The 14,739-nt window shown below is 38.1% G+C and overlaps 1 protein-coding gene across 1 annotated transcript in view; it reads left to right on the plus strand.

The window, feature by feature from the left end:
* Positions 1 to 10,499, plus strand: part of LOC139983514 (uncharacterized) — an 11,555-nt gene extending 1,056 nt beyond the window's left edge. Inside the window, exons 2-5 of the mRNA XM_071997123.1 lie at positions 2,782 to 2,881; positions 4,221 to 4,531; positions 5,323 to 5,427; positions 9,395 to 10,499. Coding sequence (XP_071853224.1) covers positions 2,788 to 2,881; positions 4,221 to 4,531; positions 5,323 to 5,427; positions 9,395 to 9,925 — 1,041 coding nt within the window. The 5' untranslated portion in view covers positions 2,782 to 2,787 and the 3' untranslated portion in view covers positions 9,926 to 10,499. The remainder of the gene's footprint in view (positions 1 to 2,781; positions 2,882 to 4,220; positions 4,532 to 5,322; positions 5,428 to 9,394) is intronic.
* The last annotated feature ends 4,240 nt before the right edge of the window (positions 10,500 to 14,739 follow it).

The raw sequence follows: 14,739 nt of genomic DNA on the forward strand, positions 1-14,739 counted from the left end.
GTCTCTAAAACTTGAAAATTAGTGACCAACTGTTTTGCAACATGAGTTCAGCCAAATTTCTTCAAAAGACTTATCTTACATAACCATTCCAATTGTATTGAACTCAGCTTGATTCTATGCTTTGCTGGTTACCAATTTTATAGTACATCTCATTAAGCGTTTGTTTTTCCATTGTAGCTTCCTGTAATGATTACAGGGGAATAGTTCATTGGTAGGACACCAGCGCTGTCACCTTCGGAGCCTATTTTTATCCGTTTGAAGATAAGCACTACTGATACATCACTCTGTGAAGGTAACTTAGTAGGGAAAAATTCACCTTATGCAGAATATCTCTGTTTAGATTAGATTGCTCTGAGGTCTCTGGACTTGGGACCAGACTTTGGTGGGTTAAACCTGGTTTTATGAGCGCTCGACCATTCCACTTCCCTCAGAGCAAATTGCTGGAGTTGTTTGTAGCTCAATCTGTCTGAATGCCTTTGAGTTTCTGCATAGCCAGATGATGTAGCTCGCTCTGAGTGTGATATTGGCTGCTGTATCGGTTATATCCTTCTTCTTTCCTTTAGGGATGCCCAAGTATGCAAGACATTTGTTGACTGATGTGTTGCAAAAGCCTCTGCTTCCTACTTCTATCGGAAAGTAGTATATAGACCAACCTCTGCTCTCGCAGTCAGCCACTAGGTCTTGGTATTTACACTTCTTTCTAGCATATGCATTTGCCAGATTCTCCTCCATAGGAACTGTAAGCTCTATGATGATAACATTCTTTGTTTCTTAGAGAAGATGGTGATATCTGGTCTCTTAGCCGTCTCAGTAATTTCTGGAGGGAACACTATTTGCTTGTGTTCCTCATCCATCAAGAATATCCAGTCATTGGCCTTCTTCAGGATGTTGGTTGGCTCTGTCTTTGGAAGTGGCAGGACTGGATTTCGGTACGTTGTGCCATCAGCTGTACGAAAGGCTATTGTGGAGATGAAGTCCAGAGTCTCAGATGTATTGGATTTCTTCTGGTTTGCCTCTACGATGTACGGTGCCAGACCTGATGCAATTGCCCTCAGTGTTTGGTCATGGCGCCAGTTATACCTTCCACTTTGTAGTGAGTAGCTGCAACCATTTAGGATGTGGAACAGTGTGCAGTGACGGTGATGACATAGTTGGCAGAGTCCTAGATTGGTCTTGCCCCACAGCTATAGATTGGCAGGAGAAGGAAGTTGATCATGAATTGCATTGATGTGGAAGGACAGCAATTCTGGTGTCCAGATATACAGAAGTTTCTTCCAGAAGGTGTCGACCTGCATGGCAGACTCCCATTTCAATCACTGTCCTTGTTTCGCACATCCGTAAAGGTAGACCAGCATGTCTTCCTCGTCTACATCTTTCACTAGCCCGGTGAGGCATTTCCTGTGTTCTTGGTGACTCATGTCTCTGATCAGCTTCTGGTTTCTTTTGAAACCGAGACCTGCTCTGTTGGTCTGGCCCCTAGCCATCTCAAATCATCAAATCATCAAAGAATAATTGATTTTTGACTGTTCGCGGTGTTCCAGAAATCTTGTTTTCATTGGTGAAATGATCCATCATAAAAATTGATGTTAGACCCAATGTTGGCAATGCATGTGTGTTTAACACTTCATTCAAACATATGTTTGCTTGAGAAGTGACTTCATACTCTCCAGAATAGGAACATACATGTATGTAACTATTCAGTGTTATAACAGTTGATATGACCGATGATGTATTCTACTGGGGCTACATAGGCGGTGTTGTTCAACACAAACTCTTCTGGTGAGTCTCACTGTCGCAGTATTTGTTGAGTATTTGTGTACTTACTGTTGTCCTTGGCAAGCTGTGTTTTTCTGTAAGTATCAAGGTGAACAAGCCGACATCATCCTGCATATTTTTTTCCTGGATGATTCCCGGATCATTCAGTATTTGTCCATTTTCTACATTTGCAAGAGATGGTTCACAATAGTAGTCTTGCAACCAAGTTTCTTCAATGATATTAGAAGCAGCATCGATCTGAAACCCTCAATGGCTACGTTGTATATGTTTTATATAGGAATTCACCTCAATGTATACATTCTCACATACATGTATCACACACCTAACATTAAAATTTGACTCGTGTTCATGAACTAAACGTAAGTACTGAATTAATCTTCTAAATGCCACTGCCTGTTACATATGACATTGCAAACACCTGTTTTGCATCCATAGTTTAGTCATGAGCCTAATTTTTTCTTAAAAATTTGGTTATAGTCAGTTGAGGCATAGACTACCTATACTTTAGCCTAGACGTAGGTAGGCCATTAGCCTATTCAAAGTGCAAACGTTGATAGCCTGAATTGCTGGCTATAGCCTAAGCTACAACTTAAATCTTAACAAAGTGTGTAGGTCCGCGTGACGTTATAAATATCTAATATACGATAAATCAAGACTAGTTAATAGAACTGTAAGCACGTAAAACCAAACGAGTTTTACATACTGATATATTTTGAAATGATATATTGTCTTAATGTGAGGTCAGTGGGGATGGAGTGAAGTGACATGGCAACCATGGAAAACACTTAAGTCTATTATATTCTGGATATAACTTATACCGTTATTCCACTGACCTATACGTATATTTAGTAGATAAAGAGATCACATTTAGTAAATTCTTTAACATGACAGTAACACTAATGAACATGGACAGTCGAAACTTAATTGCTTATTTAGTTGCTTGAGCTATTGCATTAAATAACGTAACAAACAAGATCGTCAAATGCAACATTTTCCTCTTTCAAGGTCAAGATGAACAAATCTATAGCAATAACATTGGTAGCATTGGTGTTCGTCTCTGGGTTCGTCTTCTGGCAATATTCAACGGTAATTATCCAATCAATAGGTGAGTTCAGTCCTTCTTATGATGAAACAAAATATATCATGTTTAACCATTTAAATATGTCATTTGTAACTGTTAATAGTCTTACTTCAGCTTAGAATGTTAAGGACGTGTAAGTGATGAATATTGAGTTGAATAAACTGCATACGATCTCAGAAAATATTGCGATGTTGGTACGTAGTTGAACCACAACATATTCAATATAGCAGTGAACGTAAAAAGATAAACAATAAATGTGTTATCAAATAGTAGACGATTGAATACCTGCCTCTAGGCACATTACTGACTAACAATACTGAAGGTGTCGTAGATTCCCCAGGAATACAATTTAAAAATGTGGGTTGGGGGAGGGGTTGTTTTGGTGGAAACGCCAAAAATAGAAACCAAGAACAAATAATCTATATGAGGTAATCGTCTAAGCATATTTGTAACTGAGCCTATGACTGTTTGTTTTGTCAATGGTTCCTAGGTAGAACATTTAGTCACGGAATATTTTTTTTAATGTTTTTAATACTGCCTCAGATTGATCGAATTTGTGAATAAATTTAGTTAGGAATAATGAATATGCGTTGGAAGAATTTAGCTACACTAGGCATTTGCAATAATCCACACCTTGCAACCTAACCAGTAATTGCTATATATTATTTTCTGCTCATGTGAGCAAATGAAAATATGCACTTAAATTTGGTCTCATTATAGAAAAGTATTCATGGCTTCATCCGATATTTTTATCTCATTTGTTTCTCGAATATCTCCTCCTTGCACCTTTCTCCTAAAAGTCTCAATTTAATAAATGCTATATCCAGTTAGCTCTATACTACCAAGTCGTATGTATTTGCCAATTGATTTGTTGAAAACGAACATGGTATATTGATATGTATTTGCATTGAATATCAGTGTATTGCCGTTTTAATAATAAAGCAATTTTCATCGTATACATTGACATAGCGTAAATTCATATGATCATCACTTCCACGCGGACATAACAAACATTTTGAATATAGGACATTAATATTGCTTTTTCAGTTACCTTAGCAACTATCGATATGACAATTATTATAGTTTTTTCAGTTACCTTAGAAACTATCGATATGACAAAAGTGGTTATTGATTTTCCAGAGGCAGCAAACCCAAACAGTAATTTTAGCTATAAACGCAAAGACAATTATATAATAGATTTGAACAACGTACGTATTATCAAAATACATAATTACAACGGTAAAAGCCAAAACAGTATGAGGATAGCTATTACTTTGTTCATGAATGAAGAATGTGAATTTTTAATATAATAGAACTACCTGAATTGTTTTTAGTTCCTGTTTATGTTTAATTGTTGTTCGAGGCGGAAACAATTCTAGGTTCGTGCCATCTCCAATAAGATACTCAGATATTGATGTAGATGTGTCAGTACCTTCGATAGATGAACTGCACGAAAGATCGGTCCTCATCACAACCTCCTCTGACAAAAATATTGATTTAGATGTGTCAGTACCTTCGATAGATGAACTGTACGACAGTTTGGTCCTCATCACAGCCTTCTCTGACAATCACTACAAAGAAGCGATGGGTTACATCGGGACAGCTCAGAAATATATGCCTGGAAAGAGAATCGTCGTTTATGACCTAGGATTGCCAACAAAGAAGCAACACGAGGTATTAATACATTTGTAATGCTTCGTTGAAAAATTTGAAATAATATGATATAACAACACACAACATGGGTTATTTAATTGTGAAATATTCTTAAGCATGGCAAACAATTCTGAGTTATAATAATTGGCGTGTGCAGCAATGGACATTGCTACATGGAATTCATGATCATTCCTACTTGTAGTGGTTTACTAAAAAGGAGCAAACCAAGACACCTGCATAATACATCATAACACCACACATTTTGATGTAACACGCAATAAGTCATAAATACACAAAGGCAATTAGGATACAAGTCTGCTACGAAAACACTTTTTGTACGACACTTTAGCTTTTATCAGTACCGTTTCATGTATACATTTTTAACCTTTGCACTCACTGAAAACTAGACTATAAAACAGAAGTCAATCAATCTTGACAGTATTTCTTATTTAGTACATAACATTTACTAACTGCTTCTTTTAATTTAAGAGAGCTGACCGTTTTTAGTAAAGTCTGATCTGGATGTTGTCACCAGTAACAGCTAGTTATTATGGTAAAATTTCTTTTAATTATGTAGAGGTCTTAGAATTGAGTTCTGTAACACGATTACGTTGGATGTTCGTTGAAGATTGAAATGACAGAAGAAAGGTTAACTAATGAGATAGTCACAGACACATCCCCAAAGTTATGGTAACACTTTAATGCATCTTTAACCCGCTCTCCGCCCCCACCACCACCACAAGAAAAAAATACCGATGCGATAACTGCACTTTGATGTAAATATGTTCTTACATCGCTTTTGCTTAATACAGGTGAAAAGGCTCTGCAATGTCGAACTACGGATGTTGAACTTCAATGATTATCCAAAGCATGTCAGCGATTTGCATACTTACGCATGGAAGGCAATAATAATTAACGTGAGTTGTCATTAGAATATCGTTTCATCGTATTGGCTGTTCTCAACCCGTTCACTATTTTGTAACTCTCACATATTATAACATATACTCAACAGTCGACATGTTTCTCTTTGTAGGGATATAACAATTTTAGCGTAACAAGAAAAATCTTTTGGACAAAACATATGCATTTCGTAATAACAATTGTTCGCAACATCATAAAGAGTAAACATTCCTTAGCAACGGATATAACCATTTACAGATGTATTCGGCACTACTTTATTTATACCAGAATGTGTACTTCAAGGTATATTTCTGTGCAAGGCAGTTACAAGCAAAACTCATTGACACACGTTGAAAAATACTTTATCGGTAGCCTACAAATATCTTTCGATACAATGTAAGTAAAATGCTTGTTTGTTATGGCTTACGCAGTTTCGTGTGACAAATTGAAACACTTCTCTCTCGGCACTGTAATTACAGCCCAAAATAGTCCAGAAACAGATCCCGACCAATAGCTAAAGACTTCCGGCTGTGACACTAGATTTCCAAGTTTCAACTCAAGTGAGAACATTTTTAGCCCCCACCGGCACTCGAATCCTGACGTGCCCCTCAACTTGCTCTCTTCCCTAACAATTGGGCTTTGGACTGATTGTAGGTAGAGACCAGTAAGGAAGGTCGCCATTCACTTCTAGGTCTTGCCTATATCGAACAATGCTAGTCCTGTTTGGTGATAGTCTTAACATAATATGTGTTATTATGCAATGTCAAGAAAGCTATCCAATTTCTTCCAGATCTAAGTTTTGACTTAATGCTCAATTTTTAATTAAATGTTTTTATTAGAGGTCTGTTAGTAGATAGATGGCCGAAGGGTTGGGACCAGTGGCGGATTGGCCACACGGGCATTTTGGAAATGCCCGGTGGGCCGGTGGCCCGATGGGCCGGTGGTCTGGGGAGCCTGGTAAAATTAACAGCCCATTTTCAAAGTAGTGAATCGAATACAGACGGGCTGTGTAGAAATTTGTAACTGTTGGAATCCGTCATGTAAAGGTTGTCCTCGATTTCTGCTGCTACAAGATGCTCCTCAAGTTGAACCTTTTCACCGATGCTTACTAGAGCGTTTGGCTTGCCTACAAGCTGATGATAACGCTACCTGTGTCACAAGTGGCATATAAACGTTCTTTCTCTGCCTTGAAGAGAATCAAAAACCGTTTGAGAAGTACAATGACACAAGAACATGTTGAGGCGTTCATGTTGATGTATGTGGAAAAAGGGATCTTGGCCAAACTTGACACAAAATATATCATCGATGGTGTGGCTGCCAGAAGCAGCGAACTGCGTAGGCTCCTACTCTCGTAGACATGACATGTGCTCGTGTTATTGAACATATATGTTTTAGTGGATTTTATTTAGGTTTCGTTTTTCAATTTTTTAAGCATGTCGTCACAAATGCTTGAAAAACCAATTAAAATTCAGTCTAAAACATATATTTTTGCCTATTTTGGTTTACGTTTTAACATTCCTCAGTTTAATCAAGTGTTGCTTCTGGAAATTATTTTTTGGTCTTTTATAAAGGATTATATTAACCTACAAAATTGAAAAATATAGCCCCATTTTGCATCTAGGCCAACACATCTCAACGCGGAGGGGGACACCCCTCCCCTTAGACCCTCCCCTAGGACTGCGATCACTAGTAAGTAACATATCAATGAACAATGGGCCGGTCTAGGGAATAATGCCCGGGCCGGTTTTAACATCCAGTCCGCCAATGGTTGGGACTACTAACTCAGTAGACACGGCTAACCTATAGAACAATGTTGAGTTTACTTAACTCATGATATATCTAGATGGAATAAATATTAGTAGAATGGTAGTAACGTCATTCATAGTTCACTTCTTAACAAGCTTTGTAATGTTTCGGATATATTAGGCAATATTTTTATACTACTTGCAAAGGTCGTTCATGCAAAATGTAATGTGTTGTGTTCTAACCGAGTATTTTTGCTTTGTTAAATGAGGTCAAGTTACAAGTCACTCATAATAAAGTCAAGTGATAAGTGAATTTCATTTGCATCAAGGCAAATCACAACTTATTTGATTATAAATTTAAAATAAAGTTAAACATAACAACAACCAATGAAGTCAGTCTCTAGGTCAAATGACACATTAACAGCTTAGGTTTAACTAGGATTATTGATGAAGTGTCTCGCGTCAAGTGGATGACATGTACAATTTCCTAATGCCATGATTTAAAACAGGGACTTTATTCTACCTCTCCCAATTCAACTATGACTGAAATTGAAATCATGAAACACGACAAAACAATATTTATTATAGCTGAACTGATTACAGTTATTACCAAGATACTGCCTTTAGGAATCACTTAACTGAACTTTCATATCAATTGCTATTGCCAACAATATGCCCATAATGCAATAAGTTTAGATTAAATAATTGTATATCCCACTTTACTTATGATCCTAAAGCTTCAACTGTATATTTCATGTCCCAAAAGGAAGATTTACTTTAATGTTTTTTTATGCTAATAGTAACTAGTCCTATGTAGCATATTTAGCATAACTATCAATGGCCCATAAAAACAGACCCTACTTAAGAAGTAAAGAGAATTGTAACACTAAAATATTAATTTCTAGGGTGTTAGTTAATTGGACTGTTTACATTGACATTGAAAAGATGACAAAAAACCAAGAGAATTAAATTATATTCCACCCACCCCCCATCCCCAGTGGCACAATGACATCACAAATTAGCAAAAGGGTAGCTCCATGCCACGACCTTACAAATAAAATGTACTCCCGTACCTTGCAAAATAATGGTCTTATATATTTTAGGGTAAGTTTATCACAAGGATCTCCGTTATATAAGTTCAGTATGATGGTTTGGGATTCCTTCCATTTAATCCTAAGGTATGTTTAGGCTAACACTAAGAATGACTTAAATTAATTATTCTAAGTATAGATATTGTAGTCGTCGCGGTCACAAGTAGAATTTGATATATTTTCACATGTCAATCATCATCGAAGTCTGATTTGGAATATGTTAATGAGATAAATCGATGATGTGTCATTTAAATCGACATATCATCAATTTAAACTGGTAGATGGCGAACTAAATTGACATATACCGATATATTTTACAAATCATTGATTTAAATTGGTAAAAATCTAACTAAATTGGTATAAGTCGATTTAAATCTGTTTATGCTGATTTAAACTGGTATAAGTCGATTTAAACCGGTAGATGTCGATTTAAATGACATATACCGATTTATTTTACATGTCCTAGATTTAAATTGGTAAATGTATATTTAAATTGTTGAAAGTCGAATTAAACTGGTATAAGTCAATTTAAATCGACATCTGCCCGGTTTAAATCGATGATATGTCAATTTACATCGGTAGAAGTCAATTCAAGCTGCTAGAAGCTGGTATAAGTCGATGGAAATCGGTATATGTCAATTTAAATCGTTATATATCGATTCTCCACGATTTGAGACTGATGGCCCGCCGTAGAGGCCATGGTCTATCGCCAACCTCTGCCAGAAGATACGATGATCACGTGGCTTCGCGGCGACAGCGTACAGTAGTGGATGATGTCACTTAATGATGTCATTTAATAAATATTCAAAAGGTAAAGCAATTACCCAATACCATCGTTATATAATGAGACGTATTCTTAGATAGTATTACCATTGTATAATCAACGACATGAAGGTTAATTCTTCTTATTTTAATACGAACAATTTCCAGTAATATCATTCTTTGTTATTCTAATCAGTTTGTTTCAAAATTCGCAACCATATACACAATTAGTATATGCAAGCTGGCTTAAAGGTTCCATGCCACTTAGCTACATATAATTAAATATAACAAGGTACCGTTATAATGGCCGCTTAAGGACAACCATGCAGATACAGGCTGTCCACTTACATATATATTTCTCTCTATTTATCTGCCTTTGTCAAAAGCTCGCCCTAAACGAATTCGGTGCTGTATATTACGGAGACGCTGCTATACGATTCAAGGAATCCCTTAAAGTATTGCTTCCAGGAATTGAACGTCACTATGGTTACATGACGTGCATTCTAAACTTTAATCCAACGGATCCCAACTTTATACATCATTATCAACTAACTGTACCAAAGATGTTCATCAAACTTGGCGTAGATAGAGACGAGTACCGTGATTGCATCAATTGTGCTCCACATATACAACCAGGTACACAGCTAATTATAAATAGCACCACCATTCAAACGAAGCTCATGCAACCATGGCTACAATGCGCTATGGAAAAAGAATGTATCGCGCCTACGGGTTCAAGCAGAGCAAACCACCGACAAGACGCATCTGCAATCACACTCCTTGTTTATAAAAACCTGTTTGGAGAATGGACGGTGGAGGATAACGATACCAAGAAGATGCAGGCAGTTGTAGCCGTTAGGAGAAGTACAGACGGATTCCAGCATCATCCACAGTATTGTGTTAATGACAAAATATGAAAACATGTACTAGTTAATTGAATGTTTAAGACGAGGAATTGTGAGAACAGCAATCTTTGACATTGATCAGCGATTTTTATATACAAAGCACAGTCTTCGAAGTAGCATGAGAAGCTCTTTATTCCTTTCATTAAAAAGAGAAGATAGTAGCTCAAATTTAACGACCGAACTATTATTATGCCATTAGAAACAAAACCCTTTAATGATAGCAGGCACGCTAGTAGGGCAAATAAAATAAGCAAGGTTGTGTATTGTTAATTGTTACATGGAAACTATTGACGGTTTTATTGAACCTTTGTTCATTATCTTAAGATTTGATTGTTGTTAGACACGTGCTAATGCTGAGTGATCACATCGCATAACTGGAAAGACAAATGTATACGTGAACGAGTGTAAAGTACGACTTATACCATGTTAAGCCAAGCATACCCACCACATAGGCATACGTGTTAGGCGTCAGAAGAAGTTATATCTGAAATAGCTACGTGTCAAACAAAACAGAGTATGTGTACACGTTGTGCGATACAAGGTTATTGTTAAAACATATTGCTAATGCTTGTATTACAGCTGGCAACCACGACACGTTTCCTAACATAGTGGAAGGCTCTTAAATTCTGTATAGGGATTTAATGGTTTTAATACTGTCACGGGTAAGGTAAAACTATTCGCTGGACAACGTAAATACTCGAGGCGGATGGCGTGTGTCTTTTCTATGAGTTTTATTTACTCCTCGTAACCAGGGGCAAAAACCCTGAAACACAACGTAAAATGTACGCATTGTATAAACAAATATTTCACACAAATTAGACGTTACATCGGCAATATGAAACATATCAAACATGCATTGATCTCGCTGTATGATCCCATGATTTTACACCTTATTAACACTTATCACCTATTTACAATATGCCCTCCCTATACAGACATTCGATACTAACAAACTTCTCATAAATATATTTTATATGTGCTTTCCAATCTCTAACATATTCGGGCCTCGCTACACTCAAAGAAGAAACAAGAATACGACTAACTAGTTGCGTTCCCTCTACTGCATAGTAAGGTTTGACTTAGTATACATAAGAAAATGAGACACTTACGGAATTCGGTCAGTTTCCGGCTTTTACACGTTTCGGTACGTCCTTTACGATATATGACAAGATATATATATTGCCACGAATTCACCAGCGGGGAACTGAAGTTGCCCCTACATATACTATATTAGGATAGTGAAGTACTGCGGGCTAACGTCGCCCAACGGACATCGTGTCCAACTGCAACAAGTAACTGCTGTGGTGCACCCAGCACCCTTGCACCAAGTATACTATACCAAACACGAATACCACGCCCTGACCTGCTTACCCGGCCTATTCATACCAACCCTTTACCTGCATTTTATGCAAATTAATCTAAACAAAGACTTGCACAAATTCCATTGATGCCCGTCGAGCAATCAGTGAATTAAACAAAGCATATACTAGAATGTCGTATGTTACTAATTTGAACTTCGTGAGCAACACAGACAACAAATGAATATTCATCAGTAAATTTATACAGCTGCACGATAGTCGTTAGACTTGCGTCAAGCATACTCGTGACACATCCCCCTTCTTAAGATAATTTACGAGAGAACACACAGAGTATAAAACTTCCTTTTCTTTACACAGAATTAACTTATATACAAAACGAGCTCAATACTCTATAACCAGCGAGTTACATACAGAACATTTAACATATACTTCTCAAGCTGGGCAACGACTTAAAAAGTCCGCTCCATAGTTCTCTGAACCTTTGATTGCCTTAATTACAAATCTGAATGGCTGAATACATAAGGCCCATCTAAGCACTCTGCTGTTCTTTATCTTGGCCTTACTTATGTACACCAACGGATGGTGGTCCGTTTCCAACAAAAATTCAACCCCGTACAAGTAAATCTGAAACTTTTCCATGGCCCAAACAACAGCTAGACATTCTTTCTCGATGGTAGCATATTTAACTTCTCGAGGCTGCAACTTTCTACTGGCGAAACATATTGGGTACTTTACACCATCCTCTTCCTGCATGAGTACTGACCCAACCCCTACATCCGAAGCGTCACATCTAAGAATGAATGGTTTCGACATGTCGGGTAGGTGCAAGATTGGTGCGGAAGCTAGCCTAGATTTTAACGTGTCAAATGCAGCACCCTGAGGAGAACCCCATTTAACCCTGTTTGGATTAGAACCTCGCGTGAGATCAGTTAAGGGAGCTGAAATGGCCGCGAAGTTTGGTATAAACCGACTATAATAGCCAACAAGTCCCATAAATGATCTCACTTCCTTTTTTGTAGTAGGTATCGACGCATTTAAAACCTTCTGCACCTTGTCGGGCTGAGGGCTCAAGATCCCTTCCCCAACCACGTAACCTAAAAATTGTAACGATGAATAACCAACAAAACACTTTGTCGGTCGCGCTGTAAGTCCGGCGCTCCTAAGACGCTTAAGCACTGTTGCCATCAGTTCTACATGACTATCCCAATCTGTGGAGAACATTAATATATCGTCGATGTAGTTAACAGTGTTTTGCAACCCATCAAGCAGCCTGCGCATCATACGCGTAAATACGGCAGAAGCGTTGACAACACCAAAAGGCATGACTCTGAATTGATACATTCCTTGATGCGTTACAAAAGCTAGTTTCTTTCTCTCTTCTACGGCAACCGGTATCTGCCAATAACCTTTTGATAGATCTATTTTTGTAAAATACTTCCCCTTAGATACCTTTGCCATCAAGTCCTCAACACTGGGAATAGGTTCGGGGTCAAATAAAGCAACCTTGTTAAGCTTTCTAAAGTCAACACAAAACCTGTTTGACCCGTCTTTTTTGCGAACCAACACTATTGGCGATGCGTACGGCGAATAAGACCTTTCAATAACATCAGTTTCTAACATGTACTCTATTTCTTCCTCTATAACCTTTTGCGTACTCAATGGAATTGGATACGGTCTACTTCTTACAACTTCATCCGTTACCAATGGCAACGTATACTCAAGTAAATTCGTACGACCAGGCGTATCGGTTAACACATCTCTGAATTCAGACAATACAAGCGAAACCTCTTTTGTTTTGTTTTCGCATAGCTCTGAATTCACATTGACATCTCTAAAACATTCTTTTGATTTAGAAGGAGGTAGTACTATGATAAACTTATCTGTTTCAGAATTATTTTCCTCAATGATTGCGCAAGATCCACTCTGCTCCTCTAAAACACTCCCAGCTGACGCAATATCAACATTTCGATCGGATGTTCGAACAAAATATTTCTTTAGTAAGTTTGCGTGAAATGTTTTGAGTTTTCCCTCTTTGTTGACTCTATAGTCGTACTTGCCTACCTTTCCTACAATATGATAAGGCCCTTTCCACTGCATAGTTAGCTTGTTACTGTCTGTAGGTAACAAAATTAGAACTTGGTCATCGACATTGAATTTTCGATCACGTGCCCTTGCGTCATAATATTTCCTGTATCTACTAGACGATTTGGCCAGCTCGTTTTGAGCCAAATAACATGTTTCCTCAAGTCTTTCTTTCAAATCGATCACATACTGATAGGTAGTTTTAACTTCTTCCTCCTCTACTTCACCTGTCCACAAATCTTTCAAGATACCCATTGGCCCTCGGACCGTCCTCCCATACAACAATTCAAATGGGGAGAATCCTAGTGATTCTTGGGGGACCTCACGATAAGCAAACAGCAGGGCGGGTAAAAATCGATCCCAATCACGTGGTCTTTCAGCAGACATACGCCTTAACATTTTTTTTAACGTACCGTTAAATTTCTCAACCAAGCCGTTGCAAGTTGGATGGTAAGGTGTAGTGGTTAGTTGTTTGTTCTGCAATACCCGACTAATCTCCCTCATGAGATCGGAAGTAAACTGACTTCCCATGTCGGTCAGAATTTCTTTGGGAAACCCCACCCTAGTAAATATCTCGAGTAGAGCTTCGGCTACACGCTCTGTTTCAATACTAGGCAGAGCAACTGCCTCTGGGAACCTCGTAGCATAATCTACTAAAGTCAATACATATATATTCCCTCGATCTGACACTGGAGCTAACGGACCCACTAAATCGATAGCTACCCTATGAAACGGAGTGTCTATAAGTGGCATGCGTCCTAACGGTACTTTGGAGATTCCACCCTTCGAAACCGTTCTCTGGCATATATCACAAGACACACAAAACATTTTCACATCGTTTTGGATACCAGGCCAATAGAAATTGCTCGTGATCCTATCGTATGTTTTTTTTGACACCTAGGTGACCAGACAATGGCGCTTCGTGGCCCACACTTAACACTCTGTTTCGAAACCTTTTAGGCATCACTACCTGACGAAATTCTTTGTCACCTCTTGACTTCGCCGACTTGAATTTACGAAACAATACATTATTTACTATCGTGAACCTAACCTCATTTCCACCTCTCGTCATTTTGACATTACCAGTCTTTGCTATGTCATACAATTTGGCAAAACTAGGCTCGTCTTTCTGAGCCTGTATCAATTCTTCTCTACTAATATCTAACTCCTCCGACTTTGCGGTTCTCAAAGGCTTGAGAGGTTTCTCCCTTTTTTGCTTTTGAGCTCGGGTCTCGACAGCACCACTTACAGAACCTAAATCCTTACCACTACTTTCAAATTGAGGGGGATTCCAATTCGGGTCTGGGTCCTGTGGATCTCTGACACCATTGATATTTCCCAGAATCAAATCATATAACGGACTTTCCATTACTAGAGCCTCCACTTCTCCCTGATAAAATGGCGTATCAACAGCAATAACAGCAA

The sequence above is a fragment of the Apostichopus japonicus genome, chromosome 16 (assembly GCF_037975245.1).
Source record: "Apostichopus japonicus isolate 1M-3 chromosome 16, ASM3797524v1, whole genome shotgun sequence".
Lineage (NCBI taxonomy): Eukaryota > Metazoa > Echinodermata > Holothuroidea > Aspidochirotida > Stichopodidae > Apostichopus > Apostichopus japonicus.